This window comes from Zootermopsis nevadensis, unplaced genomic scaffold (genome assembly GCF_977971745.1).
Source record: "Zootermopsis nevadensis isolate Lab colony 2312 unplaced genomic scaffold, Znev_1.0 Znev_ptg000008l, whole genome shotgun sequence".
Lineage (NCBI taxonomy): Eukaryota > Metazoa > Arthropoda > Insecta > Blattodea > Termopsidae > Zootermopsis > Zootermopsis nevadensis.
In genome coordinates this window covers 707,972-727,140 of record NW_028259140.1, presented here as the reverse complement: position 1 = coordinate 727,140, position 19,169 = coordinate 707,972, and the positions used below count along the sequence as shown (strand labels likewise).

Sequence of the window (19,169 nt, the reverse complement as noted above, 5' to 3'; positions counted from 1 at the left end):
CACCTGCAATCTCCCTCAGTGTGTGACACCATGTTTCACACCCATACAAGACAACAGGCAAAATTAGTCTTTCGTATACTTTAAAATTCAGGTTCTTAGAAATCAGACAAAATATTTTGAACCGAGAAGTAGCAAGAATTTGTATATAGTACAGAATATATATATATATATATGAACCGTGCAAACGAGAGTCCATTTACTTGAGTATAAGTTGGCAGAAATGTGTTCATTCCATATCGTTTGTTTGTTATTGTTATTGTTATTTTCAACGCACTGAATTTCTACTCAAGTTTGCTGTGATTCTTTCTTTCCTTCTGTGTATGTTTTGTAGTGTATTAATTCAATTCTCCTCAATTTAGCCAACGTTATTTTAAACATTTAATTTCATCTTGGAGTCTTACTTTATTTGGGATCTACATTTATTTTTCCCAGTAGTTATCCCCCAGGCGTCATAATCGTATTTGAAGGTCTCTTCTGTTTGTATATGTATTTTTAAGATGTGTTTATTTTCATAACCTTTGTTGTTGAGCACGTGGGGCGAGTTAATGTGGTTGTGTACATATAATGGGCAGTTCGATGTTTCGATTATGCACTTTCATAATTCCTTTTTTTTTGCCAGCAAACATTTAAAAAAATCTCACAAATTATGTTTTTATATATTTCGACGTGTAAAATCTATGTCGACAGTGTTATGTGCTCTGAGAAGTGTACCAGTTTGTTGTTTGTCGTATCTATAAAATGTTCCTATAATAATGATGTGATTAAACACTTTAGTGTCACCTTATTTCCTTTCAGGACCTAGCAAATTTTCCAAGTTTTATCAGTTATCACAGATAAAAAGGTGTATCACTGTGATTCTTGTCAGTACTTTCATACAGAACCCTCAAATCAAGATGTGTGATAAACATGTTTTACACTTGCAAAAGGATTTCCAGTTTGTTACAATGAGAATTCCAAAAATTATACTGCAGAGAGTTGAAGAAATATTTCCATCTCTGAATGGGACCTCGGTGAGTGTCAAAGTTTGTGTGCACAGAAATGAATGTTACAAACAATGCCAAAAGGAAGTTATATTTTATAAGAAGCACGTGTTATTTTAAAATTGTCATCTTCTCAGTTTTACAATATCAATTGTGCACATTAAAGTGGTTTAGTGCAGCATTTCTCAATCTCTGGTACACGTACCAATGTTAAGTGGTACTAAAAATTAAGTAAGAAAATAAAAAGATAATATCAACATAAATAGGTTTTTCCAGACCACATTTGGTTAGTGGTACATTTAATGTGTTAAATTAGAATTAGTGGTATGCCAGCAAAAAAGGGTGAGAACCCCCGGTTTAGTGTGTTCATATGACATCAGACGTTTATAAGTTCCAGCATGTAATATGCTTTGTAATACTGCATATGCAGTCAATGCACAAGAGATGTATATAATCTCAAATAAATGTGTTATTTATAATATTTCTGCAGAATGTTGATACAATCAAAGTAGAAAATGAGGATGCTCCAAGTGAACAAGATTCCATTGATGTGAAAATTGAAGAGGTTTATATACCATCAGCATCTTCCATAATTAAAACGGAACCTGAGGTAGACTTTCTTATTTTCAGATGAGTTTTTATAGTTTGTGCACATCCATGCATGCGCTTATGTTTTTGCAGTACAAGTTAAAAATGTGACACCCAAAACAGAATGTTTACAGTAGTTTCATTTACATCAAAATAATATATTTACTCACAAAATAGTTAAAAAAACAACATATGTGCAGCTTCATAATTTTGTTCTGCTGTAGTTTTCTAGTGGCCCATTCCTGTCCGAACAGAAATTGCATAGTCTTAATTGGGTAACGTATGAGTATGTATTGTCATTTGCATTTACGAAGTGGCAACATGTGTGAGGTAAAGAGTAATACAAAATATTTCAAAGCGAGTAATAAAAGTGGGCCTGTGACAAGAATAATTAAAAACAAAGTATTGAAATGTATTGCAGATTCAATATAAGTTATGTATTCGTAATTGTAGAGACTAAATTGATATATGACATTTGTAATTTGCCTGTCCAGCTTCCCATCTGATGCTGACATTTCTAAATTCTTGGTAAAAGGGCAAAATTAATTAATTTAATGAATTAGTATCTTATATGAAATGTTCTACTACTCAAAAATAGAGCTTGGATGTAAGTGTAATGGTTTAAAGAAAAAGCTCCATATATGGGGATTAAATGCAAGATGCTTGTGTAAGAGGCTGTGTACGTATTACGGCATTAGTGCAGTAAGATGCAATTGAGCAATGGAAGGTTAATGAGTTTCATAAAGGTGCACAACATGGCAACAGTTTATGTTCTGGAAATTAGTGAAGAATTATCATGAGCTACCATTTTGTCCTGAAAATAATTAGTGTAAATTTGCAGGCATGCAGTGTTGTAATTCTGAAGTCCTGAAATTATGATATCAGAAGTTTGAAAGTTTCAGTCTGGAACCTGCCACTGTAAATACTCTCTCCTGTTTTGTGTGTGTGTGTGTGTTTGGTGCACAAGAAAAGTGCCATCTAACAGAATTATGTTTAATTCATAATTTTACAGCAGGAAATTGATATGATCGAAGTAGAAAATAATGTGGATGTTCTGAGTGAAGAAGATCCCATTGGTTTCAAAACTGACGAGGTTTGCATTCCATCAACATTTTCCAAAATAAAGGATGAACCAGAAGTAAGCATTGCTGTTAGCTTTCATTTGCATGAAATGGTTACAAAGAAACAACGTTTCTTCAGCTTAATAATGTTGCAGTTTTGTGCTCTGAACTGGATCACATTGCATGGTTCAAAGTGAATAGTCTATTCATTATCTTCACCTACTAAGTGATAACAATCGGACATAGTTGTAAAGAATGTCTGTTCCATTTCATATAATGAGAGGGAATAGCATTGACTGATTCATGTGTGGTGGTTCTACAGAACTGCACGGATTCACCGAAAGATGTACCTGGTTCAGATAGTGAGACATGTCACGATGGATATCAGGTTGTCCGTGTAAAGACAGAGGATGTCTCAGATATAGAAGTTGAGGAACACCCTGTGCCAGTAACAAGCCCAGTAACACAGGTTGAACGAGAGGTAAGTCTTATTTTCACTGCCGAGCACATTTTACAAATACACAACGTCACTTTTGTAGGATCTGAGTTCTTCACAGCAGTGAGTCTGATGATGACTGTCTTCTGCATTGTAGCACCGTGTAGTCTGGTAGAAGTTTACCAGCGTTTCAGAGGTCCTTGCTGCCTCCATCGTCAGGGCGATGAGTTGGTAAACTTCTGTGAGATTACATGGTGCTACAACTCAAAAGACGGCCATCTTCAAACACACTATTGAGTTTTTCATCTGTTGTTCTGTCTGTCCATCCAGAGGAAATGACCCACTTCTGGTGAATGGATTTTCAAGAGTGCTTTCCAAAATGTATTCAGTGGATTATTTTTCGTTGCTCATTGCTTATAGAGTACTAGTTTTAATCAGTCTTTAATTTAGAGAAGTAATGAAATATTGAGTAGATTATGAAATGTTTTAAACAATGTTATAACCACAGAAATATTGTGTTTCTTCATTCCCTCCACTAGCCCTTTGAAACCAAAGCTCATCTGAATAATTTATAAGAATTCAGTCCGTACCACAAAGAACATTACAAAGATCAGCTGGTTAATGCCATTTCAGGAAATAATTGCTGTTTGAACTGAGAATCTTACAAACAACACAAATGCAACATGCACTGTTATGTGGCGCATGTAGTTACCATTGGGCTTTAAAGGGTTAAGCATTGTTTTGATAGCACATCCTGCCACTGAACATAGTTTTCAGGACAGTAGACTGATCGGCACCCATTTCTTCAATACCTGTTGGAAACTTGGGTCTGCAGAAGACTAACATCTGTAAGTATAATAATGACAACCAGAAGATGGGAACAGAACCAATATTCAAAACATTGTTTATATCAAATATAATTCAGACAACAGACAATGTCCAGATTGTATCATCAGTCTGCTACTGTCACCATTGTTTAGAGAATCATCAGTGGTCCTGTTATAGACCCTAACAGTAATGATAACTCTATCCTGCTGTGTAGGTACAGAGTGTAACAAAGTTATGAAGGAAATGAAGTTCGATCTGCCAACATTCATAGATTCTGAAAATGGTTCTGCAGTAAGTGACAGAGATATTAGGGTAAGCTGAGTTACCAGACTGCACTTACAGTGAATCTTGCCTAGGATGGTGAACCGGGTGGTTTAGTCTTTCCACTGGAATGAGGACTGTCTGTCTGTTTGAGGTAGCCCTCTAGTGGCCTTTCCATCAACTTTGAGTTACAACTGACCAGATGTTCAATCCTTTACTGTTCTGTAATTTCCTCTTTTCATGTTCCTTTTATCTTCTCTCTTTCGATGGCTTGACATTCTCTTGCCTGTCAGCATTTCCATTTCCTTTTCATGCCAGGTCCTGGTGGACCATGTTACAGGATGGGGTTGTTAATGGTTGCGTTGGTGCAAGCAGCCTCTTTGTGGATGGTTGGCGTGGAGTGACACACCATCATATATTGTGGGGGGGGGGGGTGTCTACATAACTGGGATTAAAGTTATGATGTAATATACATTAACAGTTTTTGCTAGGAGGCCTTTATTGTAATTTTGTATAGTGGAGGTATATTGAAGGGAGGAATTTTTTCCAAGTTGTTTGCATCATGTTTCAGTTGTAAATCTGTATTTATTTTGGTTTTTCCTGGTAATTGTTGTTGTTGGTCTACTGCAAGCCGTAGTTGCGTTGTCTGTGGCTGTGAACTTTAACGGTGCGTGGGCTAAGTACTCAATGATGATCTCTTGAGGTTGAAGCACGTTTGGGATTAGTGTCCCTTCAAGTGTAAACAGTTTTGTTTGTATGTATTATTTTAAATTTCAATACACTGCACAGTATGCAAGGTTTTAAGACTCTGAAATGCTGGTGAACTTCTACCAGACTATGCAGCAAAACATCTGAGAAGGCAGTAATGTTTATTTAAGCTGATTTTGTGAAAATATATTAACAAGAGTAGCAACACTATATGCTGTTGGTCAAAATCCATCAAGACAACTGCATAACCTCACTTCTTGATACTTAAGTTCCCACACACAAATTAATTAACTTCTTGTGTGCCTGCATGCACAGGGTAATCAGTTTCCAGTTTTTCTAACAAAATCTGACTGGGTGAAGAGAACTTCAGTTTGGACATTATGGTATGGAATGAGAATCTGGGAAAATGTGGCATAAGTGGCATTTGCAGTCTTGCATGCATTGGAGACACAATGCCCCTGAACCTTGTTCCTACCAAGCTCTCATTCAGGAGTCATTCAGTTGGAAGAGTCAACTGAGAACACATCAACGCGTACATAGTGGAGAGCGTCAATTTGCATGCAATGTGTGTAATAAATCATTCAGTCAGAAGAGTCATTTGAAGGAACAACAGCATATACATAGTGGAGATTATCCATTTGTCTGTGATGTATGTAATAAATCATTCAGTAGAAAATGGGACCTGAAGACACAGAGCCATACATATTGAAGAATGTCCGTATCTGATATGCGTAATAAATCATTCAGTTGAAGGAGTCATCTGAAGAGACATCGAAGTATATATCATTGACTGTCCTTATGTGTGATGAATGATCAGTGCATATGTAGTACATAGTATCCTTAATCCTTTGATATGTTTAATATATCTTTATGTTGTTAGACACTGACATAATTGCATAATACACAGTGGAGAGCATCCTCAATCCTATGACATGTAAGATATTTTCCTGCCCTGAGATTCTGAATAAATGTCAACTCGTGCAGAGAATATGTTCTGATACTGGAGTAACGTGTCACCTGTTCACAGAAAACAGAAGATATATTTGAAAAAAGAGTTACAAAAATATAGCCGAAGTTTACTGACATTTCAGAGGTACAGGTAGCACCTCTGAAACATTAGAGAACTTCTACCAGACTGCAAGGTGCAACAAGTTAGAAGACAGCCATCTTTAGTATTATACTTATCGCCTGTTGCTATAAACCAAACCAAAGTTGTTATACTTGGAGTTTGTAAATGTATAAATAAAATGATTATGCTAGCCTGTAAACACCTGAATTTCACACAGTGATTGTCTTTCAACTGATGATTTCTAATATCTGCTGGACCCCTTTCGCTCATAAAACGAAGCACAACATACCTTCCATTAAATGGGCTGCAGTTACTTTGCGAATTACTTGGGGGTGGAGGGTTTTGGTAAAAATCATAATCTTTGTAATCAAACAGCAGCTTACATAATTTACACCTCTTCTTCTGCTTCTTCGTACTGTGTTTGTCCTGATATTTTTCTCTTTTCCTTAACAGAGTTCTCTGAATGAACACCAACTTTCACATGGTGAGGGGCATCAATATTACTGTGACGTGTGCAATAAATCATTCAATCGAGGAAGCCACCTGAAAATTCATCAACGCATACACAGTGGAGAGGTTCCATATGGCTGTGATATATGTAATAAATCATTCAATCAGATGGGTCATCTCAAGAAACATCAGCTGATACATAGTGGAGAGCACCCATATATCTGTGATTTTTGTAGTAAATCATTCAGACAGAGGAGTCATCTCAAGATACACGAACGTTTGCATAGTGGGGAATGTCCCTATGTCTGTGATGTGTGCAATAAATCATTCAGTATAAAGGGTTACCTGAAAAAACATCAGCGTATACACAGTAGTGAGCGGCCTTATTCCTGTGTTGTATGCAATAAATCATTCAGTCATAACTGGCGCCTGAAGATTCATCAACGCATACACAGTGGTGAGCGGCCATATTCCTGTGACGTGTGCAATAAATCATTCAATGAAGGGGGACATCTGAAGATTCATCAACGCATACACAGTGGAGAGCGTCCACATTCCTGTGGCGTGTGCAATAAATCATTCAGTATGAAGGGAAACCTGAAGAGACATCAGCGCATACATAGTGAGGAATGTCCTTATGTCTGTGATGCGTAACAAACCATTCACTCAGAAGAGTAATCTGAATACACATCAAAACACACATAGTGGAGATGGTCCGTATACTTGCGAAGTGTGTAATAAATTATTCCGTAATAGGAGTACTCTGAAGAGACATGAAAGCATACACAGTGGAGAGCGTCCCTAGTCAGGTTACAAGCAAGATATTTTTCTGTGAGATTCTGAATAAATGTCTGAGTATGCATATCTGGTGCGAGAATATGTTCTGGTATTGGAGTAATGCGTTATCTGTTCACACAAAAGAGAAGATATATTTGAAAAAGACGTAAAAATGAATGACTTTATTCAGTTCAGTTGATTTGATAAAGAATTATTTTTCATTTTATAAATAGGTATTCAGTTACATTTTGATTAGAACCAGTGTTGAATAGGACCCTCACCGTTTTGGATTATGGCTCGAATTGATCTTTTCCAGTGGTTGCCAGCTGTCAGATATTTTGTGATATAACAGTCCACACTTAAACAATTGGTGTACAAGAAGAAGAGAACCATTTCAGTATCTGGTGTCAGGTTTAGAAGCAAAGAACTTGAAAAGCACAGATCATGATCATTCATTGACCAATGGTAGAGACAGTTTTAAAGCTGAATCAAAGAGAAAAGGTTCCTGTTCAATGTTGTTTCCAATAAAAATATGACAATGATAAATAAAATACCTGGTGAGATGTGTTTCTATTGGGTATGAGTAAGATGATGTCTTCTGGCATAGTGCACTGTGTAGTTTGGTAGAAACTGACCTGTGTTTCAGGGGTGCTTATTGCCTGCATTATCAGTCTGATGATGGAGACACTAAGGGCCTCTGAAGTGTCGGCCAACTTCTACTAAAACTACATGACACGTCCCAGAAGACTGTCATCTTCAATAAAATTAATGTTTTTAACATTCAGAATGGCAAATATTTTTTTGTATAAGGAATTATACAAACTAAATAAATATTTTGTATGTATACTTATATAAACTTCAACTGGACTACATGGTGCAAAGACTTAGAAGACGGCCATCTTTAATATTATAGTTATTTGAACTGTCCATTTATGTTGACTTTTACTTACATTCACAAAATCTCTTTAACTACATTAGATCTATGTGTCAACCCATTTCTATAAACCACACCAAAGTTGTTATATTTGGCGATTTGTAAATGCATAAATAAAACAATTATGCTAGCCTCTAAATGCAAGAATTTCACATAATGTTGAAGTCTTACAATTGATGATTTCTAATATCTGCTGGACCTCCAGGAGGGAGACTCCATTCACCCACAGAGAAGCAAATGGTACTGTCAACTGAGCTGCAACTATATATTGTGAATTATTTGGAGGGCTTTGGTATAAAAATGTAATTCTTATAATAGGGATTGGCCTAATTTGCACGTTGCTTTCAAACTCATTCTTCTTCTTTGTAATATGTTTGTCCTGATATTTTTATCTTTTCTTTAACAGAATCCCCTGAGTGAACATCAACTTTTGCATAGTGAGGGCCGTCCATATTCCTGTGATGTGTGCAATAAATCATTCAGTATAAAGGGGTACCTGAAGAGACATCAGCGCATACACAGTGGTGAGCGGCCTTATTCCTGTGTTGTATGCAATAAAACATTCAGTCATAACTGGTGCCTGAAGATTCATCAACGCATACACAGTGGTGAGCGGCCATATTCCTGTGACGTGTGCGATAAAACATTCAGTGTGAGCAGTTGCCTGAAGATTCATAAACGCATACACAGTGGTGAGTGGCCTTATTCCTGTGTAGTATGCAATAAAACATTCAGTCGTAACTGGCGCCTGAAAATTCATAAACGCATACACAGTGGTGAGCGTCCTTATAGCTGTGATGTGTGTAATAAAACATTCAATGAAAGGGGACATCTGAAGAGACATCAGCTGAAACACAGTGGAGAGCGTCCACATTCCTGTGATGTATGTAATAAATCATTCAGTATAAAGGGAAACCTGAAGAGACATCAGCGCATACATACTGGATAGCGTCCATGTCTGTGATGTGTGTAATAAATCATTCAGTTGGAGGAGTCATCTAAGAGACATGAAAGCAGATATACATGGGGAGTGTTCATACTTTTCACATGTCAAGACATTTTCCTGCCTGGAGATTCTGGTTAAATGTCAACTCAAGTTCTGTTATTGGAGCAATGTGTTGCCAGTTGGCACAAAGGAGAAGATACATTGAAAAAGAGTGGTGAAAATAAACGTCTAATAAAAGATTTAAATGAAAGTTGTACAAGTTCTTTAGAACATACTTATGTATAAAACTAATGTATTCATTTCAGCTTATTTGGCCTGCTCTTCCAATCCTCTTTGCCTACTAAATATGAGTAGTTAGCTTAGTCATTTCGTTTTATCCTCAGCAGCAACATTTGTATATAGGCTAAGTGAGTATTTCTTTCGTGACTTTTTAATTTTTGTATTCAGGATGATAGTTAATAGCAGCAAGTGGTATTGTGTGCCTTACTGAAGGAGTCAGTAATTGGAAACTTAAAACAGCCGTCTTATATCGCAAGGATTACGAGATGTTACATACGATGGGGAAAGTTTTATAGGTCACATAACAGTGACAGGCACACTCCTGTTTCAAAAGAATTTGTTAATTTCATTCTGATATACCAGTATTATACTTTGCAAGATTTCAGGTTCTCATGGCATGAAGTATGAAGATGACTGTCTTGTGTGTTGTTGCAGCAATTAGTATGGCAGAAGTTTACGGACATTTCAGAGGTACAGCTAGCACCTCTGAAACATTAGAGAACTTCTACCAGACTGCAAGGTGCAACAAGTTAGAAGACAGCCATCTTTAGTATTATACTTATCGCCTGTTGCTATAAACCAAACCAAAGTTGTTATACTTGGAGTTTGTAAATGTATAAATAAAATGATTATGCTAGCCTGTAAACACCTGAATTTCACACAGTGATTGTCTTTCAACTGATGATTTCTAATATCTGCTGGACCCCTTTCACTCATAAAACGAAGCACAACATACCTTCCATTAAATGGGCTGCAGTTACTTCGCGAATTACTTGGGGGTGGAGGGTAAAAATCATAATTCTTGTAATCAAACAGCAGCTGACATAATTTACAATGATGTTAATTTATATATTATGGCCACGTGTTCTACATGTCCTGCCCATCTCATCCTAATTATATCTGGTGTAAAGTAAATATTATGGAGCTCATCATTGTGCAATTTTCTTCTCCCCTCAGATATGTTTTCCTCACCATCATGCTCTCAATTGCCCTTACTCAATCTGTACTTTCCCTTACCCCATGTGGGACCACATTTCATGCCCCTACAAAACAGAAGGTACAAACTACAGACCTGTATAATTTCATCCTTGCATTTTTTAGATGGCAGGATGGAAGACAAAAATTCTTAACTGAATGGCCACAAGCATGCCATGAATTTAATGTACTCTTAATTTTTTGTTGAATCCAATTTTGATTTGTTACTGTCATTCCCAAATATTCTGTCACATTTTTTCAGGACTAAAAAATTTGTAACCGTAGATCACATTCCAAGGCAAAAATGTGTCTGAACGACATGAAACAAGAACCATTACTGTCAATACTTTTCAACTTTGCTTCAGGAGATTCTAGAAAATCAATGTTACAAATTGTTCACCTGATGTGAAATCCTCAAAACATAAATGTGTAATCCCGTTGACATCATTTGCACATACGACCAATTAACAAAATATATTTTGGAAGATTCCAGCAATTTTCATTTCTACAAACACATTTTGGAGAAAAAAAATTCTATCGTTCTTGTAATGGCATTTCCGTGTTCTAAAAAGTGTGCAGTCACATTTTCTTACAGTTCAATCCATATTTTGGCTTCAAAATTGTAAAAAGGCTGTTCCAGAACACACTCCCACATCCTGAAAGGAATCATACACAGAATAACGAAAACTGTTTCGCTTACAAAACGCTGTACATATATTTTTTTACAACAGATACTACAAGACGATATTCATATTTGATCATATTTACAAACTTGTTCTTATCTTTATTACTTCATAATCAGATGAAAATTCCCAGTTTTCCAATATCAAAATAACTGCATTTTGATAAACTACAAATTGAGAAAAAATCAATGTCTCTCATATGTGACCTAAAAGTAAACTGACAATAAGGAATGCACCCTGGAAACTTTTTACGTTACATCTTGTTACACGCTACACAAGTTAATAAAATAAGGATATTAAAGACACAGTGCACGCTATCATAGGCCAGTGTGTTCTTTTTCTTAAAGGCCAGACTACAAGCTTCTTTCTACTGGAAACAAAGTCTTCCCAGATCAATATGGTGCACAGTTTACTGCTTCATGCAGCCGACTGCGTGTTGTAAACGAGCATTCTTCAGACTTAAATGTATGATGACTGGATAAATTACAGCATACCTCAGGAAAATAAATTACAGACAAACAGAGTTATGTAAAAAACTAAATTGCTAGAAAATATACAGAAAGAAAGTATTTAAGATAATGGATGACCAGGAAATGTGTACGTAACAATTTCATTAAAAGTTAGAGCTTGGAAGCGCTCACTCCTTTAAGCTAGAAATATAATTGCTTTCAAAGGGGAAAGCTTTAGAAGCTAACATACTTACATTTATTCCCTTTAAACCCTGCGATCCCTTAAGAAACTTTAATGAAACTAATCAGTTACAAACAATATCAAAAAGGTGTTGGTCAGCACCAAAGATGCTAAAACACTGGTACGTATCTACAAGTCCACACCGTGTTACATACCCAGAGACCAACATCAATATCTTTACCACCACGAGAATTTAAGTTCTCACTCGGAGTATCATAAATATTATCATCAAAATGAACAGATGTTAAAATCTGTAAGGCACAATTTTATTCTTATTTTCAAACACATACGTAGTTACAATATAACAATTCGATCAATACAACCACAGTCCGACATTATAAAATGAAGAATTTTGCATCGTTAGGTCCCAAATAAGCCATAGCACCTCTTTTCAGAGAATCATCATCACTGTAAGATGGGAGAAAAGGGGATCTATGCAGGTATTAACTGAAAAATCAAAACTGTTTTCACTTTAATTGTATTAAGAGCCCTGACAGATCAAATTCATTTTTTAAATTGTTTGTCAGAGCTGAGATGGAAGTGCCTTCAATATTTCGCCCCTAAATTATCATACCTGACAACTGCATAGCTGCAGAAGCCGTTCCTACCATCTGTTAGCAATATGGTGTATTATGTGTAAAGACATTTTCTTGTTCAACTTAGCCACAGAGAAAAATGAAGGCTATTTACTATTAAAACTGAGATCTGTGCTGAAGGGCAGGTATAATATTATTTGGGGATAAGGGTTAAATAGTTGTACGTTGCAATATGAAACAGATGTGACAACAAAAGTTCTATACTTAACATAAACATGTACATGTTGCTCTGGTAATCCTACCACCTTCAAAGCATCAAAACTATAAAACTAACTGTAAAATAACCACTTGAGCCCTTAACATCTTGGAATATCTGAGGAATGTAAAATCAAATTCACATATGCTTCCCATTAATAGGGGTATTAAACTCCCCGTACTACAGGCCGTCAACTGGACTCAAATCCAGCGTGAAGCACAGTCGTCTAAACTGTGTGGAAGCCATGAAACACTGTCAAGAAAGGTTAACAATATTCCAAAATGCCTCTTTCATTCTGGTTCCTAATGTGCCCAAAAATGTGCAGGCATTTCTGCCCAGCATTCCTTTCTTACTTAGGAGGATAAAAAGTAATTATAAATTTATCCCTGTATCCAAGCACAAGGTCCTGATGATGTATGGAGGCATGGAGACAAACCTCCGTGAATTAATCTTGGCACTAGAGGGCAGATTCATGCTCCATCCACATGGTGACTAGGAGGAAAAACATCCGTCCGCGTAATTGTGTTTACAAAAAGGAGCAATTAAGCATCATCACTGAACGAGCACAGAAGAGAAATTAAAGGTGGAGTAAGGCCCGAACCACGTCCATTCAAACTACACTTTGAACTTTAAGCTACGCAGCTTTACAGAAAACAGCACTCTCCTCTGCGAAAACACATTCCACATAAATTCAAAATAACTTGTTAAGAGTCAGAACCACTGAGCGATCTTTTCATGCGCTCGAAAAGAAATTAAATTCGGTCCACTCCCACTCTTCCTCCCACTAATAATTTAACTTACATTTGCTATTGCATGCATGTACGATATCATTCGAGAACATTACTTAACGAACTAAACAGCACCATACAAACAGTTCAGACTCAGCAGACGCTACTTACGCTTACATCTAGATTGTAGTTACAGTGAAACCTCTATCCATCGTTTTCCCGGATGCATCGTTTTTATTTCCCACCCCCGCCAAAAACGATGCATCGAGGTTTCACTGTATTTCATTCAATCCTCTGAGGTTCTTGTGAAAACTTTCTGCGTATTATTCCTGATAGAAATAATAACTAAAAAAAAAAAATATATATAGTGCAAATACGTTTCATATTCAACGTCTTCACTCTACTATGATCCGTCTGGAAGGCATATGAAAACTGGTACTGTTTCAGCAGAATCCTGCTCCACTTCTGGGGTTATATAGAAAGTAGTCGGTACCAGAAACAAATTATAAAGTTGCTGCTGTATAAGAGTCTCTGCTTCCCTCTCAGATTCCATATCTTCCTGCAGTCTTGTCTCTCGTTCCCTGAGTTCATCCAATTCTTTCAATAGGTCCGCATTGCTTCTTTGCACGTCTTTCAATCTCCGACGCAGTATCTTAATCTCATGTTCACGCTCTGGAAAATAAATGGGTTTCAGTAAACTGCACATAAATGTTAATATACACTGCGTAAATAATAAATAACATTCCCTATGTCCCGAACAAGAAATATATACAGAGACAGCATCTGAAAGCAAATCTATTCCTCTCCCATCGTAAGAAGAAAACGGCGCGCTTGTTTCCGGCAGTGTGGTACCGCGATACAAGAAATTATCATGGCGTGGGAAAGTAATTTCAGTATCGCTACCTGTTGTTGTTTCCATGAACTTTACAATAGCATCCGTCACGTTAGACGGTCCTGCACCACAGCAGCTGTCCTGCTGTCTGTTTCTGCCCGATCCCTTACTACTTCCGCGGCCCATCGGTGCTCCGTCCAGACTCGATTCGTCCAGTGAAGTTGGTACGGAATGTGAACTTGTGCCCGACAGGACTCCGTCTTGCTCTGCTGCTAGACGTTCTTTAGTGAAGTCTCCTGCTATGGACTACGATAAAAAACAATTCAAAGATAGTGAGTAGAAATCTAAGGTTCAATTGCATCTCGCTTTTGCAGCTTGGCATATTCTCCTCGGCTTCCATGTTCATTTATGGCAAATACAAATATGCCGTTAACATAACTAACGAACACCACAGATAGTATACTATACAGTCACATACATTCTATTTATGGTGAAGCTGATCAGGTGCACCAACACCTTCCAAAACTGCCTTTCCTCTTTCACTTCTATTTTCTATACCACAGACGGACCGAGAATAAATTCTACAAACAAGTGTTTCTACATAACCCCCAACCAATACCAAAATTTGTTTGACTGTGACTAAGGTAACCAATTTGACTTAACTTTCACTTACCTGGAGGTGCTGCCTTCCATACAAATGTTCCTTCTTATTGTGAAGTGAACTGAACCACTGATCACATGTTCGACAGTATAACTCCTCATTATCTTCATCCTGCAAAAACCCATTTTCTGTACACGGTCAATGATTTATCACGTACAAAATTTATTAAAGTGAAAAGAGAAGATTGCTCAGCGCAGTCTGGTCCTGATCACGAAGGTATTTATCACTTATGTGTCAACAGACGTCAACCGATCATCTCCCTCCAACCCTACATTCACTGAACATCACGCAAATAACGGCGAGATGAAGTTGACACTTATATGAATAGCAAATCGTCCAGTAAAAATCCGACGTTTCTCACGGGACCAATTAACAATAATTCATATTTTCTAAAAATAAAAATATTTTCAAAGAGTAGGTCCAAAGGAATATAAAACTTACATTTCTGACCTTACGCAGAAACTTTTCACAGCAATCAACATTTTAAAATCAGTTTATGGCCAGACCTGGGTACTTCAAACTGACAGCACATGAATGAAGCGAGAAAACACATTTGACGGTACAAAATGCCAGCTCAACCACATAAAAGCACATCACGCCTCAAATACGAAGATATTCTGGGTTAACAGAAATGACTCGACTATGTTCTCTTTTATTTCAGTTTTATCATTTAATAATTATTTCATTTTTCCTTAATTTGTTGGTGTCTTGGACAAATTGTCCAGGAAACCCTTTTCAATAGAATAAATTTTATCTTTTACTGGACTAACTACAAAACTTGTATCAGAGTTTCACTTACTTCTATCTCATCAGTGGCGTCCATGTCGGACTCCTCAGTTCCATTTCCCTGCAGATCTGGAATTATTTCACGCATTAACAAACACAGTTGTTAATCTGTTACACGTCTGTCAGCGATTACAAGTTAGAGCTGATTATGTTATGGCCGGTAACCACAGATACCGACCGCGATCGAGCTGCTCGGTTCGGGAGTTTACGTAGGCTACGACCAGGTAATTAATTACGTTCTATGTTTGAGACCGGAAAGAATATGATACTAAAATTTCATACAATTACCTAAATAAATAAGCAAGGAAGTAATGACAATTAAGTACGCATAACAAAAATTTGAAACTCAACATATCAATCTATTACGACCTACTTTTTGTGCGCTTTTTATTCAGATACGACTGGTACGCATCAGACTGACGATATGCCTTGAGCTCCTCCCGGTAACGTCTCTTCTCCACTTCTGCACGGTCTAAATAGATGCGCTTCTCCTCTAGACTTAGTTTGCTCCATTCATTACCTAATAATTTAGTTACCTGCAAACATACGAAGTGTATCATCACCAGACAGTGAGACAGATCCATTAAAATATACGACAACTGAAACAATCCACGACTATTAGAGACATATTCCAACTCATTTACACAGAAACCTGAAAATGCCAGAAACTCTTCAACATAAAGCAGATGTTTGAAAATGACCTTGCAGTCCGTAACAGAGAATCACAGTGGCGGACTAAAATTGATTAACAGATAATTACGAGCCTTCCTTTATTTTATTTATTTAACAACACAGTCAACAGTTCAGATTATACAGCGTCAACTGACGAGATGATTTTTGTTTGTCCGCAGAGTACTGCCGTCTAACGCGGAGAGTTTTTAAGTTTTTTGTGAATGTCACACGGGTGCCATGCTGTCGGTAGTTTCACTTTTTCAGCATGATTTTGACACTTATCATGATCTTTCATCAGTACGTTTCATCGTGCCGTCTTGAAACGATATTTGACCAAATGCTTCCTCTACATAATTCAAGCCATAAAATATTACATTCTGAAGCTCCTTTACCTCTGGAAAAGGCAGATCTTTGTACTGCTTCCTCTTCTCATTGAGGTACAGGACGTAACCCGTGGCCGGAGCCTTGGGAGGGCGCATCTCCGACAGCTCGGGTTTACGTTTCCTGCCTTTCGGCCATCCGCCACGCTTTTTCTGCTGCTGTAACGTGTTAAAACTGAAACATGTCTGTCTCGATTTATTTTATGATTCTTTCCAACTCGTCCGGTTAACAGCAACCAGACACACGACAATTACAAAAGACAAGATGGGAGAGACGTAAAAGGACATAGCTGCGTCTATTTCTAGGCATTATCCCATTGTTTCTGAACCAGTCTGCGAGCCAGCACCTCCTGAACATGAAGCAAGATTGCTAAACATTACACATTATGTTTGGATGAAACCAAATCTACAGTGCAACCACCTTAACAAAAATCTTAGACCTACTGAATACGAAAAGTTTGCTTTCGAAAGCACTTCTTTTGTAATACAAGCTGTAGCAGTAGGCTTGCTAGTACGACAGCTTACCTGACTAGACACAACAACAGAAGCTTGGACCCTGCCAGGTGGTGGTTCTGGAACTAAAGTGCCAGATGACGTAACAGCCACACGAGGCTCAGTCTCTTCTCTCCTTATTGAAGTTTTTTCTCCATTTATTCTCTGTTGTTCTTTTTCTTCAGCCTTCAATGGATCCTGAGACAATTCAATCTGTACTTCAAGAGATGATAAATTATCCACAATTTCCAGGTTTCCACTACTGCCACTGGCCTGTTCGCACATAGAGGATTAAAATCAGTTATCATTATTTGAAATCTAATAATATGGGTTTAGAGTCTTCCTATGGAACTAATGTAAAAGCCAATGTGTTGTTTGAAATAAATTCAGAATACAGCTCTGCGACTTTATCACCTTGGTAACAAACATCTAAAAAAATAAAAAAAATAAATGCACTGTTAAGCAATATACAAGAATACTGTAAATAAATGCTTGTAGCACAATATCCAATGTCAAAAAAATACATTATACAGTGAATAAGAGATTTCAGGTTCACACGGCAGCATCAAGTACAAAGGCTGTCTTCTCGGTTGTAGTGCTGTGTGTTTACTACAACCCCATTGTGGGATTTTGAGCATCAACATAATAAACACACATGTCGGCATGTTCTTTCAACCATTTCCTTTTCGAATACATACTTGTGAAGCATCCGGTAGGACACTGAGCATCACATCCCCCAGTGTAAGTGGAAGTGCCAATTCATCATTTGCAGTTTTCTCCACATTCTGCTGGGTAAGAAGCTGGGCTGCAACGTTTTGAAAATCTTCAACAGAAAGATTTAAACCTCCAACACCCGAAATGAGGGCATCTTTTAGAGATAAACAAATAAGCCTGTAAAAACAAGAAACTGCTGTAATTAAAATTTCTGACACACCCTGAAATAATGGCAAAGTTATGTCGTTTATACTGTACAACATACATACAAACAACACATTTCACGGTAATGATATAATCTGCAAACACATTTATTCTCTGGCGTACGCAGAAAAAAATGTAATTTGTATTGAACAAAATGCAATGTGATACTAACCCTTTATTCGTTTCGACCAAAATCCCGTTTTCCAATAAATCATTAGCAGCAGTAACAGGGTCGATCTTTGATCGTTCATCGTCTGATAAAACTTGTGGTGACGATACTGAAGAAATACTGAACTGATGGGAGACATTATTTACATTACTACTAAAAAGAATACCACCAGCTTCGTCTTCCATGTTACTTATTTAATAATGTGCTCTGTTGAAGCCTCTGTCTCTCTCTCTCTCTCTGACAGGAAATACCACATAGGTCATTGCAAGCCAGTTTACCAACGAACCGCTCAATACATCAAAACTTAACAATAATGATGAACTAATATGAATTACAGACACAACTACAATGAAAAATATAGCATTTCCCATTCATAATAGATCCACACATTTGATTTCGGAGTCTTGAATAACACACTTCCGGATAAAGCGGAAGTTCAAACTTTTTATACACATATGACGTAGTGTGACGACACATCCGACTTTGTAATGCGGCGTTGCAGAAGGGCAACGGGGAAATCGAAAAGACAGCTCACATCTCAAAAACCCCCAATGCAGTGAAATGAACTCCACGGCATTAGGCCTCCTTGAGAAGCTGGCAGTCTCGCAGCTTGTCACGAAATTCCCCGTCTTTGATGGAACTAAAGGTTCATTACTATGTTAACAAGATTCAACCACTGGCCCCTATCCCAACCACAATCTCCCATCATATTTTATTGTAATTTTTAACAATAATAATTTAACTGAAGGCATTTTAGACTTAAAAAATTAATGGGAAGTGTACCTCCATATTAGCAATTTCCAAGATTTCTGGTTCTCACACTGACAAGATGTCTTATGGAAGTTGAATACAGAGTCTTGTAGAGATTGCTCATTTCAGAGATGCTTACTGCTTGCACCACTGGGTCAATTTCTACCAGACTACATGGCACAGGAGACAGCCACCTTCAATTCTAAAGCTTATTCTTACTGTATCATTACCAACGACATGAGACCACTACAAGATTGTCTAATCATTTTCTCTTATATGGCAACTCTGAATTTTAATTTTATCAGATCAATATCATATGGTCCA

At 37.2% G+C, this 19,169-nt stretch overlaps 1 protein-coding gene and 1 pseudogene across 5 annotated transcripts; one reads left to right on the top strand and one right to left on the bottom strand.

Annotated features, from left to right (window-relative positions):
• Positions 1-232: 232 nt before the first annotated feature.
• Positions 233-9,963, top strand: LOC110828137 (uncharacterized; annotated as a pseudogene). Its single transcript, XR_015534078.1, has 6 exons — positions 233-467; positions 796-1,010; positions 1,471-1,590; positions 2,581-2,706; positions 2,952-3,110; positions 8,499-9,963. The product of XR_015534078.1 is annotated as an uncharacterized LOC110828137 (transcript).
• A 1,019-nt stretch (positions 9,964-10,982) lies between these two features.
• On the bottom strand, positions 10,983-19,118 carry LOC110828136 (uncharacterized). Of its 4 annotated transcripts, none has more exons than XM_022060536.2 (9): positions 18,099-19,118; positions 17,707-17,899; positions 17,042-17,281; positions 16,529-16,675; positions 15,838-16,000; positions 15,478-15,533; positions 14,691-14,789; positions 14,089-14,323; positions 10,983-13,857 (listed from the first exon to the last, which is right to left on the bottom strand). In XM_022060536.2, exons 1-9 carry the CDS (start codon positions 18,278-18,280, stop codon positions 13,589-13,591), a joined length of 1,584 nt encoding a protein of 527 aa, XP_021916228.1. In that variant the 5' UTR covers positions 18,281-19,118; the 3' UTR covers positions 10,983-13,588. The 4 variants fall into 4 exon arrangements, with proteins under 4 accessions (XP_021916228.1, XP_021916229.1, XP_087200897.1 ...); XM_022060537.2 differs by having other exon boundaries at positions 16,529-16,672; XM_087344771.1 differs by having other exon boundaries at positions 16,529-16,702; positions 17,054-17,281.
• Positions 19,119-19,169: the final 51 nt, after the last annotated feature.

Coding starts and splice junctions, on each gene's coding strand:
- LOC110828136 (XM_087344771.1), bottom strand. CDS start 18,280: ATGGAAGACGAAGCTGGTGGTATTCTTTTTAGTAGTAATGTAAATAAT. Junction 15,534..15,837: donor GAATAAAAAGCGCACAAAAA/GTAGGTCGTAAT, acceptor AAATAATTCCAG/ATCTGCAGGGAAATGGAACT. Junction 14,324..14,690: donor ATGGAAGGCAGCACCTCCAG/GTAAGTGAAAGT, acceptor TTTTTATCGTAG/TCCATAGCAGGAGACTTCAC.